The 22864-nt window shown below is 40.9% G+C and overlaps 1 protein-coding gene across 20 annotated transcripts in view; it reads left to right on the top strand.

Annotated features, from left to right (window-relative positions):
• The window catches only part of LOC141749921 (protocadherin alpha-C2-like), a 175749-nt gene extending 159135 nt beyond the window's left edge, over positions 1 to 16614 (top strand). For 12 of the 20 annotated variants that reach the window (XM_074604224.1, XM_074604211.1, XM_074604221.1 and 9 more), the window contains exon 4: positions 14679 to 16614. In XM_074604224.1, coding sequence (XP_074460325.1) covers positions 14679 to 14989 — 311 coding nt within the window. In that variant the 3' untranslated portion in view covers positions 14990 to 16614. The remainder of the gene's footprint in view (positions 1 to 14678) is intronic. The other 8 variants (XM_074604215.1, XM_074604218.1, XM_074604220.1 and 5 more) reach the window with 1 other exon arrangement.
• Positions 16615 to 22864: the final 6250 nt, after the last annotated feature.

Here is a 22864-nt window from a genome sequence, read left to right on the forward strand (position 1 = left end):
TGGGAGGAGTATGAACTGATTCCTAGGTTATTTACAGAGGGGAAAAATAGTGTGTTTTGCCTTAGGAAAGCTCTGCAGGTTTGGGTGCAGTTGCAGACCTAGTTGTCCAATCAGGTGACTTTAGGTCCTAGTGTGACCTTGGATCAATGAGATTATCTCATCTTCTTCAGTAAGGGGAAAGTCATCCCACCTGGCACCATTTGTTATACGTTGATGAATGACTGAGGGTCTGAAGAGAGCAGCTGAGCAATTAATGGATTATTTTCAGTATTTATAAACAGTTGTATTGTTGGCTTCCTCTCTCACCTTTTTTTTTTTCAATTGTGTCTGTATCACTAAAAAATATTTATGTGCTGAAGGGAAAGCTCTGGCCCCTACAAAAAAAAGAGTAAAGCCATCATAATTAATTTCTGCTATTTGTTTCTCTCATACTATATGCAAGATTATATGACTCATGTTGGTATTTGCTATTAAGCCTAAATATTTGTCCTCTCTCCGGGTATTGTCGCCTCCTGAAGACACATCAGCTCTAAGCAACTGGCAGATTTGCTCATCCAGAGAGATACAAATCTCTTTGCCTGTTCACTGAGTTGTTTCACTAGAGATGCAAAATGGATAATTGCTGATGCAAAAATTGTCGATAGCTGCTTGTCAAAGATCTGCATGCATGACTATACTGCTTTTACAGGAAGAGATATTAAATATTAGCGCTAGCTTCAGTAAATACGCACACACGTTTTTGAATATAAAATTCAGAGTTGTGTGCCTCTCTGGTGAGTAGAATGGACTATATCAAGCACAGCACCTTAAAGCATCCTTTTGCTGTCTTTTCTCCTCAGTACACAATATATGTGCTTTGACTGCACTTCCTCCAGTCTTTAAGTCGCTGCAGAAATTCCAGCCACTGAGCAGCTGCGTGTATGCTTGAATGAAGCGTGTGCTATTCCATGTGTCAGCAGGAAGAGATATAAATAGACCTTTTTTCTCCTTGTTGTTACAAACTATGTTTCTGCTGGCTACCCCAAGCAATTTCTTCTTCAAGTCTGGTGTAAAGGGAATATGTTTAAGTTAGGTTCAGTGCTGCAGTCGTGGATCTTAGAGAGAATATGAGGCAATGTAAGGATTGCATCCATTTACACCTAGTGCTTAGTGGGACAAGGCATATCAAGATTAATGAATGGCTTCTCTTGCTGCTGTCCAGGCAACTGGCCTTTTGGTGCAGAAGTTGCCTTTTATTTCCCCTTTCCAGTGAGGGGATATATTGAAATAGCTGACAAAAATCCCTCTTTATGGGTGTGTGTGTGAAGCTCTTTCAGCTTTGTGCTCCCCTGCTGACACATGCTGGTCTCACACCTTTGCAATGAAGAATTGCTACTGTTGCCGACTCACATGCCAAATGCAGTCAGCTGAGTGATCTGGAGAGCTGGTGGGTGAGTTGGTTTGTCTGGCACGGGGGATCCCTGAGTGGGAGAACAGTGTTCCCTGGTATAGCAGGAGTATGCACTTATCATCATATAATCTGACATATGTAAGCTGCAACCACGCATCAGGACCCTATGAATTTGAGTGCTCTCCACGGATTAAAATGGACTGTGACATAATGTCCATTAAGCTACTATTCCAGATACAGAGTTGATAATGTAATAAGCCCTTTCTTCCATGACCTGACCTGGTGGTGATGTGACTGAGAAAAGAGGCTGGGAAAGTAGAATCTGAAATGGGGTGTTTGTGGTGGAAGAGGGCTTGGCCCATCCTGGGAAGCACAACATCCTGGTTGCATATGACTTTGATGGACTTGCAAGTGATGTCTCACCTTACTTTTCCACCTCAAATCAGTTTTTAAAGTGTTCCTGATGTGTAAGCATTTGATTTGGCCTACAGTTTCTGAAAGAAACATCATCTTTACATTATGTATGTCCACCTCAGTGCCAGGACTACTGTGGGTATTAGCAGGCCACAATTTATGCAAAGAATGCATCAGTGCACACAACTCTGTCACCTGTTTCCTTTCTGCTAAAGAAGTGACATACACAGCCCCCCATCTGCTGCAGTTCAGAGATGTGCTCACAGTACAGATTGGCATACGTGAGGCTGACGCTTCATGGTGGTCCCTGTTGCTGACAGGAGTTGCTCTCTGCATCATTCCGAGTGCACTTACACGGAGAGCATGTATGTCACAATTAAGAAGCCAGTCACTCACCTCCTCAACAGTCACAGAAATTTAAAACAAATTGTGTATTAACTTGTATGTATATACACACAGTTACAATGGGAAAACAAAAGTTTAAAGTTTAATTCAGAGTTTAAATATTTTTTTTAATATTCTACAGGTAGATCCCGCCAGATGGTAATTTAAAATTCTATTGGAAGTGAGGGATTCAAGAAGAAATAACATCACCTTTTAGCCTTTTTACCACTAAGATCTTTTAAGTGTCTCTATTCTTTGACAACTTGGCCTAGTTACCTGGGTGTATGATACGTTTCCTGGAAGGAAAATAACTATGCTATCAATCCAGACATAGTCTGTCCTTGATTTTCTCCCCCAGTTTTCATTTAAAGGAATCATAGCTATAAGAAATATGAATATTCTAAAATCTAATCAGGATAGGATTTTTGTTCTCAGTCAGCCTTCATTAAGCAATAATGTAGAAATGAAGTTAATTTTCCTTACTTTGCTCTCAGACATCCCTTTTACATCCATTACACTTTATGTGTAATAATTCATTTCCCAGATTTGATCTTCCTGTTCATTTCAAGCCAGTTCTTCCATTTTTAATATTTCCTTCAGAGAAGTGAAACAGCAGGCATATTATATAAATAACTTTCTGATATCTTACTACAACTGTTTGAGCAATGCCTTTCTTGAGAGAGTTCGTTAGCAAATGAGCAGTTCCTGAGTATAATGTAGCGTCATATAATAAAGCATCATTTTATGTGGAAGAACAAGCCTGAGCCATTTCTCCAATTGTTCCATTGAGGGAACAATTCTTGGCTTAAATCATGACTGGGGCTATAAAATTAAAATAAAAATAACTGAAATAGAAAATGGGTAATTTACTAACTCTTAAACTGGGGTTATGAGGGCTGTATTCTGAAAAGGTTACAGTGATAAAAAATTAGTGGAGATGGATCTACCCACTTTTTGGGTAAGTATTAAGCCTCCAAGGCTTAGTACTTACTGTCTGGTGAATATTTAAGAAAGTGTAGTCCTAGAGACAAGACACAAAAGGCATCTGCAACTTTTGTTAAAAAGGCTGTTGCAATGTGGTGCCATCCATTTCAAGCAGCTGCCAACTTTGATCTCATCTTTACTTAGATAACCATCCCTTAATATTCTGTAGTGGTGTATTGTCTCTGCCTCAAGTAATCTCTTTGTTAAATTTATTTTGTTTCAGCATTATATAGCCTTTACAGCACATCACCTAGCAATTTGTGATTTCAGTTTATGTGACCGAGTAAAGCACTGAACAATTTAGGAGGTTCATAAACACATTTAAATTGGCTTCCAACAGCCAGCCAGAGCAGAACTGTATGCAGTCTATTAAATTCAGCAGAACTACACAGATACATACCTTTTTGAAACAGAATGCAAACTTTTCATCATATGGTTCAAGCAGGTAGTGTCCTCTCAATTAGGAGAGGACACCTTTGGCTGCAGGGAAGGACAGCAAGGTAGAAGGCTTGGAGACATGACACAGTAAGTCCAGACTTCCAGGACAATCTAGTTCATCTCATCAGTGCTGAAATAATCTACTTTAAAGGGTTAAAGACCCAGATGACTCTAAATTATCATAATATCTGGTTTTGCCTACAACCTAAGAAAAGTCCTCCAAGTGTGGAGCTTGCAACCACTTGAAAGAGCAAAGCTATTTCTGCAGTGGGAGAATGGATGTGGACAGTCTTTGCATGGTCACCTCCATTTTCTCCTCAGAGAATGTTTAAAGGATTCTAAAAAATAGAGAAATAGTGTAGCGTGCTTATCCAGGGGGGTTATCATTTTGTATTAGCAGTTACTCATCACATTTAATTAAGGATTCCTTTTTAGCTGATGTGAAATATTATTAGCTCCATTCATCCCATATCAGTAAAAAGGAATAATAATGGGACGTGATCCTAACAGGAGATGACAGGAAGCTGCTAATGTGACATCCATATTGTGGAAGGGAAAGAGGGCTGTGAGTGCCAGAGTCTGTTTTGAAGCCTGCAATGTCTTCAGTTTTATAGTCCCTTCCTGTGGAAAGTATCAAAGTAACACACTTCTTTTAGGACAAGTTGCTGGCTAACAGCCATATCAGTGAGAATCAAGTTAGACATTGGTTAGTATTTAATTAATTGGCTTTTAGAGGGAGAGAAGTTTGCAGAGATTTGGTGATAAACTAGTCAGAGTAGGTCAGCTAAATGATTTTGTAGGTCTAAATTAATTTTATATACCTTTACTTTAGTTTACTTTTAAAATGAAGAAATCCCTTGAGGCTACCAAACTAAAGTAAACAGTAATAATGCCATTTCTTCCCCTTTGTAGTCCAGGTAGAGAAAATGACAGTTTAAGCTTTGATCCATAAAATTTCATTAAAATTATCCCTTTATTTGTGATTGGAGCTAGGGAACAGGTTCTAGCTCTGAGGTTTAGAGCACAGAGCCACCTTCACCGTCTGAGAGACAAGGCACTGCATTTTCCACTCTCTGAAGCTGTGTGTGTTTTTTGAACTGAAGCTCACACATTCATTCATGTTTAAAATAGACGCCTCTAAAAGCACTGAAATAAATGTGTCCCTTTTTCTTTCACTACCACTTCAAGCATCCAATTAGTTGGTTAAAATTAGATTCTGCTTCGAAAGACTAAAATTGATGCTTCAAGTTTCCATAGTTACTGTCTTTCTACTAATTGTGCTAGATTTAAAAGTGGGGACTCTCTTTTGCCTACCAGCACTGGGCTTTGGCAGCCATGCTGGGCTCGTTCCTCTTTATGCACCAGCAGTAATATGGGCTGTGCTAAGATAAATTCACCTGCAGAAGGTTTCCACAGCTGTAAAGTCTGGTACTTGGTAAAGAGTTTTGTTGAGGGTAACCAGAAAGGACTGGATTCAACTGAATTGTCTTAGGAGTGTTTACCCTCCGAGGTGAACACAAATAAAAAGCTGGTCCTGTCCAGGAGATACAACACTAGGAGAACATCCAATCCTGCCTTCTATCTTTCCTTCAGGTAACCTGAAATCCCCAACATGAAATTGTCCTTTGGGGAATCAATCGCAGCCAGCCATTGAGATGGGGGCTGAGGCAGAAGGTGGCTGTAGATAGGAGTCCAAGCTGCTGATGCTGTGATCACCCCATAGAAGCAGAGTGGCCTCCAGTGGCAGGAGGCGACCAGATAAATAGTCTGTGCTCTTGGCCTCAGTTCAATAGCTCTTCTAGCAGAGAGCAAGGGGAGGGGGGGCTGGTTGGCTGCACAACACTGTTACAGGCTGCAACAGCAGCCAGGAAATGCTTCCTCCTTTTCACCTTCACAGCAGGATTTATGATGGTCTGTGAGCCTGTTGTCTTTCACATAAAAGTGCTTGTATAGAAGAATTAAATTATTTTTTATTTAAGTTTGACAGAACACAGTAACCGGAATTGGCTTTCCATGATACAGAGTGAGCAGTGCATGGATCTGTTCCTGTCCTCCCGACATTTGGAGCTTTGTCTTCTGCAATGACTTTTGCTCTCTTTGCAATATTTCATGTCTTCATATAATAAAAGCAGCACCCACACACAGCACCAGTCAGTTGAAAGCAGTTAGAATGCCACCTCCCTCCTGGTTACATCCAGAGGGAGTTTTGAGCCACAAATTAGACATCCCGGTTTTTAAAGTCCATATTTTTGGGATGTCATCTAGCAATCCTAAACTCAGCCCTTGGCGGAGGCTAGGTAGCTGTTTGCTGCTCCACTTGTTCAAGTTTAGGGTATTTAGGGAGGCTACATAGCACCTGGTTTGACAAGAAGGCAAAAAAAGCCTTTTCTTTGGTGGAGATGGGGGGCAATGGCAAGCCCAACCTGCTGCAGGTCCTCAGGGGAAGCATTGTCCCCATCCGCTTCCCATGCCACCTATCCCCTCTCCCTACCCAGGTACAGTTTTCCTGTACTATTCACTGCCCTTTACCTTACTGTTTGCTTTAAAACAAGGGCAGAATGTCTGATGCCTTAGCTGCCCACACTTTATTTGCAAGGCATTTATAAGATGAAAATCATCTGGTTTGGTTTTTTGCCGGCGGGGGGGGGGGGGGGGTTGGTCTGTTTTCAACTATGAACTCTTAAAAATGGTCACTGTGGGCCTGCAGATATGGTGAAAAGCCCAAATAAAAATCCACCTACCTTATATTGCAGGAGTAGTCTCTCTCTAACAACCTCTGCATGTGACACAAACATTCATACGCTGCATCCCCCAGAGTCCAGTGTCTGATTAGAGCTGGAGAGATGATAGGGAGCATCCTGGATGTGTGCGCATGCTGTCGCGGTGATGCAGCAGATTAATCCTCAGTTTAGTAAGGAAGAGGTTAAAGCTTGTGCTGAGCAAGCACTAACAGGTGCTTTCCAAGACAAATTCTACTGGTGAGAGCAAGACTGGGCACAAGTACAGCACTAAAAGGATGTTACCTGAGAAGGCTGACGGTTTTGTGGGAGGAGAAGCCTCTTTTAGTGAAAAGCGAGTGAGAGGAGCTCGGGGCTGCAGACACTGGGCTCTGTTTGCTTCTTCAGCAGCTGCGAGAAGCCATTTCTTGTGCTCTGGCCACAGCAGGCTGTGGTAGCAAGCAAATCAATTTTTGCTTTCACATATCTCAGAATATGCTAGCAGAGCTATTTGGTAGCTGAGACAACTGCTTTAATACCCAGCCGTGTTTGCTTATAATGAGATAGATAATCTCTATCTAAATTAAATTTCAATGTTAGCTTGGACAGTAACCTGAGACTGAGCTGGAAATGACCTCTGTGCCCGCCCCCTGCTTTGTATCTGGATGTTGGAGCAGTGGGGGCTTACGGATCTCCCACAACATATGTGCTATAATTACCCCGTTTAATGTTACTGACTTTAAATCCAAGCAATGGATTAAAGCTACGGGCTCCTTGATGAGGAGAAGTTTTCATTTTGTTCACTCTTCCTGTCTCTGAATCATTAGTGCAGAACACGTCAAACAGATGGAAGGGCAGAGAATGAGAATTATTTCTTTCTTTTTTGTTCTTTAAGACTGCAAATTGATATAGTCGTTACAGAAGGTTGGGATTGTTTGGCAAACTGATAGTTAAAATGGTTCAACTTTGTTCTGACTGAATCATTTCGCTGTCTTTCAGTTCAGTATCTGCCATTTTATCATGCTGATGATGGATTTTTATTTGCTTGCTTTGTTGTTGGTTGTGGTTTTGGTTTGGGGCTTTTTTCTTTTTGTTTTTTTTTTTTTTTTTTTTAAAGAAAGATTAAATGGGCATTTTAATCCCAAAAAGGCTTAGGGATGATCAGTGAAGCCAGAATGTCCGCAGACATCCTTCAAATGACAGAGAGGGTTTTTCAGTGCACGCTGTTTGCATTTGATGTGCTGTTTTGGAATCAGCGCAGAATGTCAGGCTCTTTATAACAGTGAATATTCATTAAGCCTGCCAGAGGCAGAAGCTGCAGTCAGTACAGCATCAGTGGAGGAGGCACGGAAGAGAGAAATCAGGTTAATGACTAGCTTTCTCTGCAATTTGCTTCCTGCTTATTGCCTGATCTCAGTTTTAAATAAATTCATTTAATTAATGTGTTTTGCTACTTTGACCTGCGGACAGAAGGGTCTGTGATTAATGATGGGGCATTCCTAGTCTCACAGTGGCTTTAGTCGGCGTGTTCTGGTGTGTAGAAAAAAAATTAAAAAATATTTCCTTTAAACTTAATAATAATAGATGGTTGGATTGAAAGCTTTTATCTAAATGATCTCCTGAGTCGGTGAGCCACCAAATTTTTAAAGACAGGGACAAAGTGGTGGGGGGGGGTGTGGTGGAGCAGACTAAAAGCAAGCTGCTGTCTTGGCTGAGCATGTCACGCAGTCAAAAATGTCTCTGTAGGGAGACAGAGCTGCACAGAAATGCTTTCCCCTTCTCCCCCTTGCACAGGGGCACATCTGTTCTAACACGAGTTAGCCTTCTTCTGACAAAGATTAAGAAAGCAGCAGAGGCATAGGAGGTAGAGACGTACATGACAGAATATATGGCCAGCTCGCATTATGGGAAGTGAGCACCACCTGTTCCTAGTAAACACCAGATTGGAGCTGTGGGGCTATACAGGGACAGGAAAAAAACATGTGCCCCTCCCAAAAAGAGAGAAAAATGTCAGTGAGATAGAAACTGCAGTCTTTGCCCAGTCCTGACGGGATATTGATTTGTGGGTGGAGTGATGACACGTTCTGTGAGCAGGCATTTTGCCCCAAATTTGGAAGACGTCTCAATTTCAGGCTGTTTGTACCCATCACACTGCATTTCGACTTTGTTCCACTTACCTATCAGCTTGGCTGGTTTTACAAGCTGATGAAAGCCAACCCTTCAATGGAGTGAATTCGCAAGTGCCGCATCTGAAAAGACAGCACTGTAAATCTCGGTGACAGACCTGTACTTTGGAGCTTTGCAGCGGAATATCACTTGAGACCTAAACTGTACTGTTGTTATTGCTGTCACAACTGAAATGTACCCTTTTAAGAGGTGGAAATGATGCAACCTTAACAATATGGCTGAGCTTTCTCAGGTATTTCTGAACAGAAGATGCCAATGTCTGCCTAAATGAAAAACCCATGAAGGGATTAGGGATGAGAAAGTGGCCTCATTTTGCAAATAATTGCACAGGATTTTTGTGGCTGTCACCATTAAAGAGATTAATTTCAAACTTTATTTTTAAAAAATTCTCTGGCATGGTCCATTAGTACAACATCCCCCAAGCCACGATGCTGCTTAACTTGCTCCTGAGGATGAAATTCAGCTTCTTATGCACTAACCACCTAAAAGTTAGCTAGTTTAAGTTGGCTGTCCAGGCTTTACCTGTAGTTAAATAAGCAAAGGTAATACAGCTCCAGCAGAGAGAGGAGAGGAACAAAGAAAATTCAGTGCATGTAAAAACAGGCATTTAAACTAGGTGGGTTGAACTGCCTTCTGAGAGCACGTGTCTCTTTATAGCCTGTAGCAAGAACTAAATTGGACAGTTTAGATTGGATGCCTACTTCTTTGATGGCTGAATTTATAAAAGGGATACCTTACTCTGTGGGTGGCATCTAAGAAAAAAAATATTAGGTGCTTACAGCTACTACAAACTAACTTTTAGGGACCCTGTTCCTTGTAGTAGGTGCCTGGGCTCCCTGCACAGAGCACAGGGAGAGTTAGGTACCTCTGAAAAACCTGTGTGCTGAGATGAGGAGCATGTGAATGAGAAGCTCTGTGCTAAGCGAGGTGACACAGGTTACATGCAAACTGCTCCCTTCCTGGGATGTTGGAGCCTATGACATCCACATGACACTTTCTGTCTGACAACGTGTAGGAAGTCAGGTACTTTCAGATCAATTAGGACCTGTTGAACAAGTCCCTGTGGGTTGGTTGATGAGAAGCTCAACATGAGCCAGCAATGTGTTCTTGCAGCGCAGAAGGCCAACCATATCTATCAAAAGAAGTGTAGCCAGCAGGTTGAGGGAGGTGATTCTCCCCCTCTACTCCACTCCCACCTGGAGTACTGCATCCAGCTCTGGAGTCCTTAGCACAAGAAGGATGTGGACCTGTTGGAGCAGGTCCAGAGGAGGGCCACAAAGACAATCAGAGGGCTGGAGCACCTCTCCTATGAAGACATGCTGAGACGGCTGGGGTTGTTCAGACTGTAGAAGAGAAGGGTCTGTGGAGACCTTATCGTGGCCTTCTAGTATCTGAAAGGGGCCTAGAAGAAAGCTGAAGAGGAACTTTTTACAAGGGCATTAGTGACAGGACATGGGGCAATGGCTTCAAACTGGAAGAGGTGAGATTTAAAGTAGATATCAGGAAGAAATTTTTCACTATGTGGGTGGTGAGACACTGGAAGAAGTTGCCCAGGAAAGTTGTGGTTGCCCCATCCCTGGAGGTGTTCAAGGCCAGGCTGGATGTAGCTTTGAGCAACCTGGTCTAATGGAAGGTGTCCCTGCCCATGGCAGGGGGGTTGGAACTAGGTGATCTTTAAGGTCTCTTCCAATTCAGACCATTCTATGGTTCTATTGACTGAGATTTGTGTGTTTTTCAAGTCCTGTGAGAGGTAGAGAGCTAGCGCTTATGACCTGTAAATGACTCTGGAAGAGAAAAAAGTAGCTAGACACTGTTCCCTACTGCTTCAAGCTCTCAGAAAGGTGATTTTAGGATGTGGAGGTTTTTTGTGTGTAGATCTGCCTAGGTATTTCAGACAACAGTCACTGGATAGAAAAAGAAGTGAAAGACAACCCAGAAGTCCTTTCCTCCCAACTAAATATATGATCTACTTGACTGCAGAGTCTCTGTTGCTCTCAGTTCCATTTAAAGTCTACTGAGACACTTGTATTTTGGTGAGAGTACAAGGAAATGGAAGGGGTGAAAAGTTCATCTCCCATTTTAGCATGTAGACGCACAGGCAAAGAAGCATCAGGAGCTGCAGGTGCAGCCTAGATTTTGGGTTCTGCTGCACGTATGCATTTTAAAAATAAATCATACGGTCATTGAACATGAAGGCTGTCATGTTCCTAGAGAATAAGGCAAAGGGACAGTCTCCAAAGTAATCCTTTGAGTTACATCAGGAAATGGACAGACTGCGCTTTTATGTAGGAACTCTGGCAGACATTCCCTATGTAGCTGTAGGGAGAAGAGAATTATAATGTTTTAAATGAAGTGTATAAATAGAGCTGATGGATTTGCTTTATTTAGATTTTCCTCTAGGTTTAATAAACAACTTTAAAGTATTCATTAAGACCCAGAAAATATACAAGAGAAGTACAACCAATCCTGTTAAATGTAAAATAGCATTTAAGTGGAAGGTTTTTGTTGTTAAATTCCTGCTTATAAGAAACAGAAGAGATGTTTAAGGAAGCTTTGGAAACTAGGTGATAAGTGACATTTATCCTTGATCTGAAATGCCTAAACAGACAACGTTGTTAGTACAGCTGAACTGTGACCTTCCAGCCTGCCAATACAGATAAACACACATGTTATCAGGTAAATAGCGCAGAAGGGAAATTTCCTGAGGAGGTTGTTGAAGCCCATAGTAATTCATAGGAAATGATGACTATTAACTCATTAAGTTCTGTCTGTCTCTGTCTTTTTGTATGTGAGCTCTCCACACATCTGTAAGGATAATTAGTTTCCTTTGGCTTAGTGAGTATTAAGGAGTATTAAAATGCTTAGTTCATATGGACAGCAAACATATTCAGGGGCTGAGAAAAAAACACACAGAAATGCAAGCAACCCACTCCCCGCCTTAGTCTTTAGCTTGACAGAATCCTGATTCCAGGGTAGATACCATGGGTTTGTTGTGTTTGGATACATTATGACAAATGGCTTTGTGATAAATGTTACTGACTTCATCTGGTGAGTGGATTTGTCTAGGCAGAACCAGATTAAAGGGTCAGTATCCTGTTCTGAATTAGATTTCAATAATGCAGACCTGTATGTGCATGCTTTATACTGGCAAAAGTTTTCATGCAAGGAAAAAGAGATGCTGTACCTTAAGGATATCCTCTATTCTTGCACATAACTGTATTTGTGTGGTAAAATGGATAATATAAAGTCACCATCATTGTCTCACATCCTGTCTTCAGCATAATATGCTTATGTCAAAATGGCACAACCACACACCATGTTATTTCAGCTGTGCAGTGATGGCACCGCGGTCCGTAGAGTGTTGTAACCTTGTTCACTTCAAAGCAGTTTTTGGACTACTCACTGCTACAGGGGTCTCCCCAACCAGAGCAAGGATGGCTCAAAATGATTTGAGGTCACCTTCAGCTGTTTTTTTTCCTGCCAGGAACAGGAAAAGAGCATTGGGGCTGGGCCAGTGTTGTTTGGAGTGAATGTTGCATGGGCTTGTTGGGAAGGAGAAAGGATTTATTTCTCAAATAGGGCTTACTTTATTATGTACAATATGAAAGCTCACATTTTTGTATTGCTGGAGAAAAACAATTGACTAATAATTTGGGAAAAGTCCAGGACACACAGCATTCACCTTAGTAATTTATCATCTCAAAGAAACAAAAGTGATATGAAATGTACCTGACCAAAATACTTTATTAAGCAGAAATGAACACTGGATCATATTAATGCATTTAGTATGAAAGAGCTTGCAAGGACATTGCTATTGCAACAACAAACGTGTAAAAAATCTGAAGCTGATAGTTAAGACCGTAGGAAATTTACAGAAAAGCTACAACGGATGAAATAGAGGAACTTCCACATTAATAACTTTTAATAATAAGATATTGGAGACTAGGGAGGTTAAGGTCATTAAAACAACTTCAGCAGTTCCTGGAAAGAACATAAAGTCAAATCTGCTTCATCATTAAATACAATCTTAGGGGAAAAAGAAGTGCAGAGGCTCTTCTAATTCTTGATTAAACATTACATTGTAAAAGCAGTCATATCACCTCCTTTACAAAGAATCCATGTGCCAAACCTATCACATGGATTTCAACGGTCTCATTGACTGTTCTCATGTATCATGTATACACATTTCTTCGTCTCTGTAACGTAGACATTCTGCGTAAATATGGAAAAGCTTAAAAGGAATCATCCTTTCCAGTGGTGTTTATTTTGCTGCCGGACAGGAGAAAGACTGTCAAGTGCAACACGTGTTCTTAGCTTTTGGACCAGGAGAGCCTTACATCTGTGTGCATGACATACATTTTATTTCATAAAATAGAAAAAAAAGAAAACCAAAGATGACGAATCATAAAAGAATAAGAAGTACAGGAGATGCTGTTCATTTCATGAAATGGCTGCTAAAGCAAATGCAATATTCTTCATTACTACTACAGGGGTATGGAGCAGTCAGTAGCTAAGGTTTACTGAACAGCATCTTCTGGTCTGGTAAAACGTTGGAGATCTCCCTCTAAAGTGTCTATTTTGTTTCCTATTCCTGCTGTCTTTCACCAGGAGAAGACCTAGGAATTCTGGTTCTTCTCCTCCTTTCTGTGCCCTTGCCTCCTCTTCCAAGCTATATAGAGTCCCTTTTGGATGGTTTTCCAGCTCTACCTTGTAGCAATGCAGATCCCGCACCCTCTTTCCCCCAAACATCTTTACCTATTCAACTGGACAGCTCTGATGCAGAATACAATGATGCTGAGACTTAGATCAGTGGTATTGGCATTGTTTGTGTGGTATTGCAAGAATTGGTGTGTGGCTAGGAGTGTTAAAAGTGTGACAGGTCCTTTTGTTTTTTAGAGTGTAGGTAAGAATGTTTTCATCAGATTTGAGGGCTTTAGCATCAGTGCACAAGAATTGAGCTTTCCACTGATCACAATCCTTTAAACACTTAAAATGATATACTAAAATAAGTATGCTGCTCCTATTCAAAACGGGGAATTTTGTAAATTGCAAAGACTTTTCAAAGTTTAAGAAAAATGAAAACAGCCAGGTTTTAAGACTTTCTCTCATAGAAGAACCCGATTTGTGTTGCATCTTATTATACTAGAAAATTGCCCTTGTCAGGACAATATACATAAACTTTTCAATCTGATTAGCTCAATCTTGCAAAATCATGGATATAAAGTTAAAACTTGTTTCATACTGCAAGCCTAAAGCTGGGGGCAGAGCTTCACTTTATATTTCCCTGTATTAAATATTGTGATCTACCATATCAATTTAAAGAACCAAGTGTTAGTCACCAGTCTGGTGTTTTTCAGCCTTTATGTTGTGATATTACATGAAGAAAAAAGAAACATAATAGTGAGGGCTTTCCCAGTTTGAGAACTCACTGCAGTATTATTTACTTCTGAACCATTCTTGACAGCTTACTACAAATTTAGCATCGGCCCTTTCAGATTTCCCATTTTGCTTATAAGTTCATAGTTTAGAAAAACTTTAAAACTCTCTTACAAGAGTCACCCCATTTCCTGGCAAAAGGGAACAGGTTGTTAAAGCCTCACCTTGAAGAAGACTAATGAATATTTCTGAGACCAGATTCGGCACCCTGATTGAAGGAGTTCTGCGGTATCTCTGCCCAGACAATTCAGTTCGCTCCTGGTTTTGCTCTAGGGCCATGACTGCTGATCATAGCATACATACATACACACATACATGCATGCTAGTTGGCTCTCAGATTCCTCTGTGGGATGCACCAACTCATTCCTTCCACGAGGAATCCTGGCCACGGCTGACAGGACGGTTTGCTAAGATATCCAGCGTGGAAGTACATACTGCCAAGGCTGACTCCCCCTGCCCTGGACACTGCTCTAACTGTTCCCAAAAGACACCCTCAAACATACCCTTGTGCCATGCAATGCACATGCTTGTGTTTCATGAGTCAGTGCATACAAGTATTGGGCAGCCTGGACAAGAACCAGTCAATAACACCCGGACGAGCAGCCAGGCAACCAAGAGTCAACGTAGAGCCAGGCTAAAGCCATAGCTTTCAAATGGGAAGCTGATACTCATTGAGTGCTTGTATTTAATGATGCTTTAAGCTTTTCTTGCTGTTTTGACTTTTTCAGAACCTGAGGCAGGAGAGGTGTCCCCCCCAGTGGGAGCTGGTGTGAACAGCAACAGCTGGACCTTTAAATTTGGACCGGGCAATCCCAAACAAGGTGGTCCTGGTGAGTTGCCAGACAAATTCATTATCCCAGGATCTCCTGCAATCATCTCCATCCGGCAGGAGCCACCAAACAGCCAAATTGACAAAAGTGACTTCATAACCTTTGGCAAGAAGGAAGAGACGAAGAAAAAGAAGAAAAAGAAGAAGGGAAACAAGACTCAGGAGAAAAAAGAAAAGGGCAACAGCACCACTGAAAACAGTGACCAGTGAGGGGTTTATACTGAAAGAACCCACTTAGCCAGTTTTTGTAATAATGGCAGATTTCTCCTATGTAGCAACTCCCAATTTCTTCCTACTGTTAACAAATTTCCTGTACGTACAGACTTGAGAAAATCAGCAGGAAATTCACAGTGTCTGTCTAAATTGCTTAACAGGTTTTGTCTTAAAAGCTTTATTAAGTCTGGTGTTAACTCTTTTTCTCCACTCTGGCTTGTTTTCAGAATCTAAAAAGCAGACACAAGTTTCCTTTCTCCTACGCCGAAAAGGAGAATCTTCACAGTACAGCCAGTGAGAGGTTGGACTCTGCACTGTGGTTCCTGTGCTCCTGTCTTGATGACACTTACAGGACAGGTTTAAAAGTTTTAATGTTGTGCACCCTCTATCTGATTGGAAATATTTGTGTGCAGATGTCAGCTAGGTGATACGAGATCAGATCATAAAATGCAAGAAGAGCTGGTAAATATGCAACAGAGGAAACACCTAATGAACACAAATGTTCAAAGATGTTCAGGCTGGGGAGAAAATGTCTGAAAGGAGATGACCAGACTTTTCAAATCGTGAGAAGTCACTGTGTGGAAATACTGAGTCTTATACATGACGTATTGTACACACTCCTGCAAATAAAACCTCACATTTACAGCTCTTTAAGATACCATAAATTTTATCTCCTGCCAAGCAAGCCATTGGGAAAATTGTCCCTTAAAGCCCTGCATTACCCTGGCAAGGCTAGCCCTCAGAGTGTAAGAAGGGCTGGGCTGACATCCCAGGAATGTAACTGTGATGCTCTGTGTCCCTATTTCCACTCTATCATTATTTTGCACATTATGTCTCTGAAAAGGTCAGAGTTTTTCCACGACACTTATGCAAAAGAGAGAAAAAAGAAACGTTAACTATGCTATTTGTTATTTGAGATATTTATTTATAAAGAAATATAGCTGTAAATGTTAAAGAAATATGATGCCCTTTAACCCAAACAGAAGTCATTCTAGAGCCATTATAAATTACAATTGCTGCTATTAAAGTGCTTTAGAAAAATTGCCTGAAACATCTGTATTATATCGGCCACTTGCCAATGACAGCTTTACTCTGTCGGGTGACTTGGGGGCTGCCTCTTGCATGTTTTAATAAATACAAGAATATCTTCTTTTTTTTTTTTTTTTTTTTGCATTAATCTGCACTTTGAATACACTTTTGCAATCAAACTGTCCTAATATGAAGAAGCAGAAGCAAACTCCTCACACAAATGGATTTAATAACCTGCTAGCTCTGTGCAGTACCTTGGTGTTACCTCCCACAAAACCTTTTCTGATTTTAGTTTTACTTTTCTATGAGATTATGAATTTCTGACCCTACTAACACTCATTATGTAAAATTCAAGTACTGTATGTATGCTGTATGCTCTTATAAGAATCCTGAAATATTTATTCTGTGCTTGTGTATGTGAATGTCAATGCAACTATTATTAGAGTGGACTTCAAGCTTTACCGTTGAATGTAAATTCATTATTTCTTTTTTGTACACTTGTGAAAAAGTGGAGTAGTGTTAATTTTTTAAGCCACTGTTGATTATAAGTTTTTTGTGTATGAAACACAAGTAAAATATCTTTCTTAAATCAAGCCATGCATGCATTTTGGGATTTATTGGTAAGAATCTGTGAAGCTAAAGCTCTGTGAATTACTAAACCTAAGGGTATAAATGGAATCTTGAATGTGGTTGAGGATGTTGATATAAAACCAATACATGTATTTTTAAATAGAATATAGCTGATGAGGGAATTCCAAGGAGTTTTCTACGCTATTGTACATTCACAGAATAAAGCTCAAGTGTCGTATTAATTGGAACTGTGTAAGAAACTACATAGCTCTGAAATTTCTAACAGGCCCTTTAATCTAGGATCAAAGAGAACAACTGGATTTCTTGAGACATGTCCTGGATGTTTTAAGTTTCCAAACTGCTGACAGTTCAGAATAGGACAACTCCTATTCATATTTAAGAACCTGCAGCAAGTCTTAAAGCATCACAGAAGGTAAAGCTCTAATAAAAGAACTCATATCTGAAAGCATGTACCACCAATGGCCTCATGTGGTGTATTTAGAGTTTTCTTTTGCTACCAGTCTTGTTTTACTGGCAGTGAAAAAGATGCTACTTGAGAAAGAGAATCCTTGATTCCATTTTAAAGAATAGCCATGAGGGAAAATACTTAAGATTTGGGGAGGGAGCTGTTCTTTTATGAAAGTGTGCTGTGCAAGTACATTTAGACTTATTTTTTTTATTTGGTGACTAATCCAACAGTTCCCAAAATGTTCGTAAACTGGAGTTACAATGGTAACGTAAACATACAGAAGGATGCTGTTGTTTTGTACTCATCATAAAGTAGTCCTCCTCAATGCCTCTGGCAAAAATCCAGCACAAAGATTTAATTCTTACAGGAATCTTTAACATTTGATTATTTTTTGATTTTAATTGATTATTTTTTTTCTTTGGAGTGCTTGCCCTTTCCTCTCTACAGGCCAATCTGATTCATTTATTTTTCATCAGTGGTCATACACAGCTGGCTTTCCAAGGCTTGCTTCTATCAGAATCAACCAAGAGCTGCAGTATGTTTCCGATTTGCCTGTTTTAACACAAAATAATGTGTGCCAATGCTGGCTCTGCTGCAGGTGCTTACTGCAGGAGGACTGTATGCTTGCATGGCTTGGTAGACAAAAGCAGAATATCTAAAGATAAGCATTACAGTATGCAGATCTGATAGACTAGAGAAAAAACTCTCAGAAGAGAGGAGACGCTCTTGCTGGAATTGCTTACAAAAAGGCTGGATTGCACTAGTAGAATATATATTACACAGGTTCACTGTGTTTTCAGAAGACTTAATCAGACACCTCACCAGATTTTTAAAAGATTTTTCCATATTTGAACCCTCTAGTACAACTGGAATGCTGAGATGTCCTAAGTTAAATGTTTTTGTTTCAAAACTAGTATACAAATTATACCATTGACATCCTTGATTTTGGGTGTCCAGAAGAAGGAGAAACCCGTGGCATGAAGTATTTTTGGAGGATCAAGGTGGGGCGGGGGCCAGAATTTGCACATTCTGTCACAGTTTTGGGGGTTACGACACAACAATGGGAATTGGGAATCAAAGGTAGCCAAGACCAACAAGAATCAAGAAATAAAAGTTTCTTTTATCCTCTTGATGACAAGGAAATGAGCAATACAAAATACACTGCATAATTTGTTAACAAGGAAATTACGATTTTGGGGCGCTTTATCACTTGAACAATTATTTTCTCTCAGAATACATACATTTTCTACGAGCATATCGTCTTTGGAAGTCTGGGTTTTATGCATACAAGATCAGTGGCCAAAACTATTGAGCTTTTATAACAATTAAGCCTGCGTTATGTTGTATATTAATTACATCCTGTCATTAAAAAGATCTCATTTTACATTAGGCTTCTAAGGCTTAGTCTTGTGCGATTTCTTTCCGCTCAGTATTTGGGTCATTGCACATCACAGGAGGGGTATCCAATTAAAGTTTTCCAATGATCTTACATAAGGGGAAGGACATGGAACCCGAAACACATTTCCCAAATTTCATATATGAAAATCCATTATGGAATTAATTGCAGACAGGTTTGATATCTTTTAGGATCGTCTTTCATTTTCCCTTCACTCATTTGATGTGTTTCAAGAACTGCTTCCATTTTTGTAAAAAGTTGTTATGCTCTTAATTGACTTTCTCCCCAGGAGAAATGTGAGTAAGCTACCTTTATAGAACAGTGCTTATTAGAACATGATACACTATATATAATGTATATAGGATACATAATTTGTGTTAGCTGGTTAAAAACTTAGATCTGCCCATTCTGCGGCTTAACAGTCTCAAGATTCCAATAAATAGCATTTCCTCCAGGAAACTTCATTGTATTAGCTCCCTAGTCTATATGTAACATATTGAGGTACAAAATGAGTCCGTGATTCTTCCTGCTTCATGCCACCATTCACTTCATTAGAGCTTTCTGTGTTTCTAAAAACAGCTGTTCTCAAACTGTAATTACATTCTTAAAATGTAAAGTCAGTTACTGCCTTTCTTTTACACAATTGGCCTCACTTATTTTAATCCAGGTATAGCCAAGTTTGTGTCAAGTTTGTGTCAACAGCTGGGTAAAACAAACCATGTACAATCTTCCTTCCTTATCCCATTCTCCCCTAGCAGCAGTTTTGTGGGTCTCGTGTAAAACAAGTATTAAGGAAGAAGCTGAGCCGTTATCCTCACTTGAGTCCTAAAGAATGAGTAGATCCCTCAGTTTTGCTGTTATTTAATTGTTTCAAAACTACAAAACTTCCTTGACACATATATTTTTTTAAGTGTTTTTGCCAAGAGTCCCACGTTCTGTTATTTTCCATTAGCTCTTGGTGTGGGAAAGTAGAGGAACTCTACTCTCTACTCTCCTGAGTTCTTTCTCCTCTCCATGGCCTCCATCCCTCACCAGATGATCCAGTGACACTGCTCTGCATTTGCAGATAGATGTGCATATATATATAAATATATGTTTATAAGCATTTATATAGATATATATATAAAAATCTGAGGTCTGATCATGTTGTTATACAGAATACTGCAACACCTACTGTCAGTAGTAATACTGCTTAGGTAAAGCCTGATAAGCAAATCTATTTTTCAAGATGTTGCTATTACAGTGACATTATGCACTTACTTCTGGAATATGTGCTGTTTGGGTGCCTTTGCCTCACTTAGAGAACTAATGAAAGGAGTACTTCAGCATGAAGTACCACAGAATTGCTTCTGCCACATGGTAGGAAGAGCTATCTTACAATGCACTGTGGATTGCCTTTCATATCTCAGGACTGCCTCCACGCAATCACTCTGACACAGGTTTTAACATCAAAAGATGACAGAGATGTAGTGAAGTAAAAATCTCTCAGAAGCCACACAGCTTGGCAAATATTAAAAATGTTTGCCTGACAGAGCTATGTAACTGTTGTCTGAATAAAGACAGCAAGTAACTAATCCACATTTAAGAACTGATGTCTAGAGCATATTAGGAAACAGATGAACTAGGCTTGAAAACTAGATTTTAAAACCAGGACCCTGACAAAGATTTGAAGGTATTAAATTGGCCTTCATATCCCGTAGAGCAGCCATGTCACTTCAACCACTCAACTCACTTGTCCCTTAAAGCAATGAGCTCCATTATGGTGGGAGGAAGTGGGACATGTCACGAAAAGAGAACCCCATGTATGCTTTCAGGTGGGAAATGTTATGCTACGGACATAGCATTGCAATAAGGCACATAGGTTGGGTGTTGGGGACATCTATGGGGCTTTGTCTTAGGTGAAGGGTCAAAGTCCGTGTTACCAGTGCGCTATTCCAGCAGAAATAACATCTGAATCTCCTACCAAACGTGAGACCCTGAAGGGCTGCCCTATGGACTCAGCAGTGGGTATTGCATCAGGGCTGGGGCATTACACCTGACTTCAGGCTTCAGCGCTGAGGTAGGCTAACATTAGAGCTGGCCCTAGTAGCCCTGTTCCAGCTCCTTTGGTGATGTTTTATGGAAGGTTCAAGTGTCTTGGCACCCCTTGAGCAGCACTGAGGAGAAATAGAAAGTCCTTGCCCATTAATTACAGGAATGGTGCCACACAAGAAGCCTGACAAGACATAATAGTTATTACAGCACATAAATCACAGCCACCCTAGACTTTTAATCCTGCAATAGCATTCTTGTTAGATAAAGCCTTCAGCTTTTCTAGGACTCAAATTCCACTCAGCGCAGCCTCAGTGGGAAAAACGGGTGTAATTCTGAGGAAAACTAAACTGAAAATATGTGTAGATGTAATTCTATGTCCTAACTAAGCCCCCAGTATATCGTAGCCCTCTGTTAGGAAGATATGAATCACTCCCTACCTCGAAGAACTGTCTTCCATACGTGTTTAAAGAATCCTACCTGAAGTCAATACCTGTGAAACAGCATGCTAAAGCAGTTACAAATCATATCAATTCAGTACACTAGGGCTTATGGCTTTACAGACATCACCATCCCCCACCCCCAGCTTATAGAGTCATAGAATCATAGAATTGTCTAGGTTGGAAGGCACCTTTTGCATCATGTAGTCCTACCATCAACCTAACTCTGACAAAAACCATCACTAAACCATATCTCTAAGCACTACGTCTACCTGTGTTTTAAATACCTCCAGGGATTGTGCCTCAACCACTTCCCTGGGCAGCCTGTTCCAATGCTTAATAACCCTTTCAGTGTAAAAATTTTTCCTAATATCCAGTCTAAACCTCCCCTGGTGCAACTTGAGGCCATTTCTTCTTGTCCTATCGCCTGTTCCTTGGGAGAAGAGACCGACCCCCCCTGGCTACACCCTCCTTTCAGGGAGTTGTAGAGAGCGAGAAGGTCTCCCCTCAACCTACTTTTCTCCAGGCTGGACACCCCCAGCTCCCTCAGCCACACCTCTTAAGACTTGTTCTCCAGACCCCTCACCAGCTCCATTGCCCTTCTCTGGACATGCTCCAGCACCTCAATGTTTTTTTTGTGGTGAGGGGCCCAAAATTGGACACAGTACTCCAGGTGGGGCCTCACGACTGTCGAGTACAGGGGGATGATCACTTCCCTGGTCCTACTCACTACATTGTTCCTGATACAGGCCAGGATGCTGTTGGCCTTCTTGGCCACCCGGGCACACTGCTGGCTCATATTCAGCTAGCAGTTGACCAACACCCCCAGGTCCTTTTCTTCCAGGCAGCTCTCCAGCCACTCTTCCCCAAGCTTGAAATGCTGCATGGGGTTGTTGTGACCCAAGTGCAGAACCTGGCCTCTGTCAAAGCCATTCCTGACTGATGTCTACCTTCCTTTTCATCACCTATGGTGCAAATTTCTTGAGGACCCAATACCTCATTCCTATGAGCTGGCACAGGAGGCTCAGGCCCAGCCTAGAGCAGCTATGCAAACCCAGCCATTTCCAGATGCTGTGAACCCCAGCTGTGGGCAGCTTCATCTGGCACCAGGGCTGTGTGGTAATGGGAATAAGGGGCTTAAATTTGCTGAATTTGCTCTCAACCCCCTACCTTGTGGCATCTGAAATTTCCTGGAGTGCGGGCTTTACCACATGTTAGGTAAGGGACAAGCCTAACCCAGTGAAATTCTGCCTGTCTTCTTAGATGCCTAAAAGGGGATTATGCAAGGTATTGCCTTTTGAGAAAGTGATCCACAAAGCTCCTGGTGGGTGTTTACCCAATAAAGAGGAGCTGCCTGATCCCAAGGTTGTGTAAATTGTGTTAGACCAGCTACCTGTAGACTCAGATAGTTTTTTGTTGGACTGAATTTAAGCTGCCACCAAGCACCACAAAATCTTAATCTTTCCAAAGCCCCATGTAACAATCTCTTCTTAATCTACTTCAGTGCAGTTGCAATATAAATGCAATCCTGAAGATAAGCTGCATCTTACCCTGAAGGGTGACCACACTGAGAACAGGCAGGCACAAGTACCTCCCTCTGTTCTCAGGGAGTAAATGGCATAAAAATGTGAAACTAATTTTTCTTTATCCTCACGCTCCCTCCACACACACAAGAGGATGTCTCAGCTGGCCACATAGGGTCAGATTCTGTCCAGCAGCACAAGCAAGGAGATGTTTATTAGCCTGAAAGTAGTGGGAGTGTTATGTGGGTGAATTTTTCCAAATTAAAAGATACCAGAGATTCAAAGTGTGACAGGTCAACCCAGGGCACTAAATGCACTTACTTTCAGTCAGAGGGAGGAACTATTCCACCTATAGATCTTGCTAATGGCCCCCTGGGTCAAGCAAGCTTTCACAAATGGACAGCCTGTATCATC

The sequence above is a fragment of the Larus michahellis genome, chromosome 11 (assembly GCF_964199755.1).
Source record: "Larus michahellis chromosome 11, bLarMic1.1, whole genome shotgun sequence".
In the NCBI taxonomy this organism is placed as follows: domain Eukaryota; kingdom Metazoa; phylum Chordata; class Aves; order Charadriiformes; family Laridae; genus Larus; species Larus michahellis.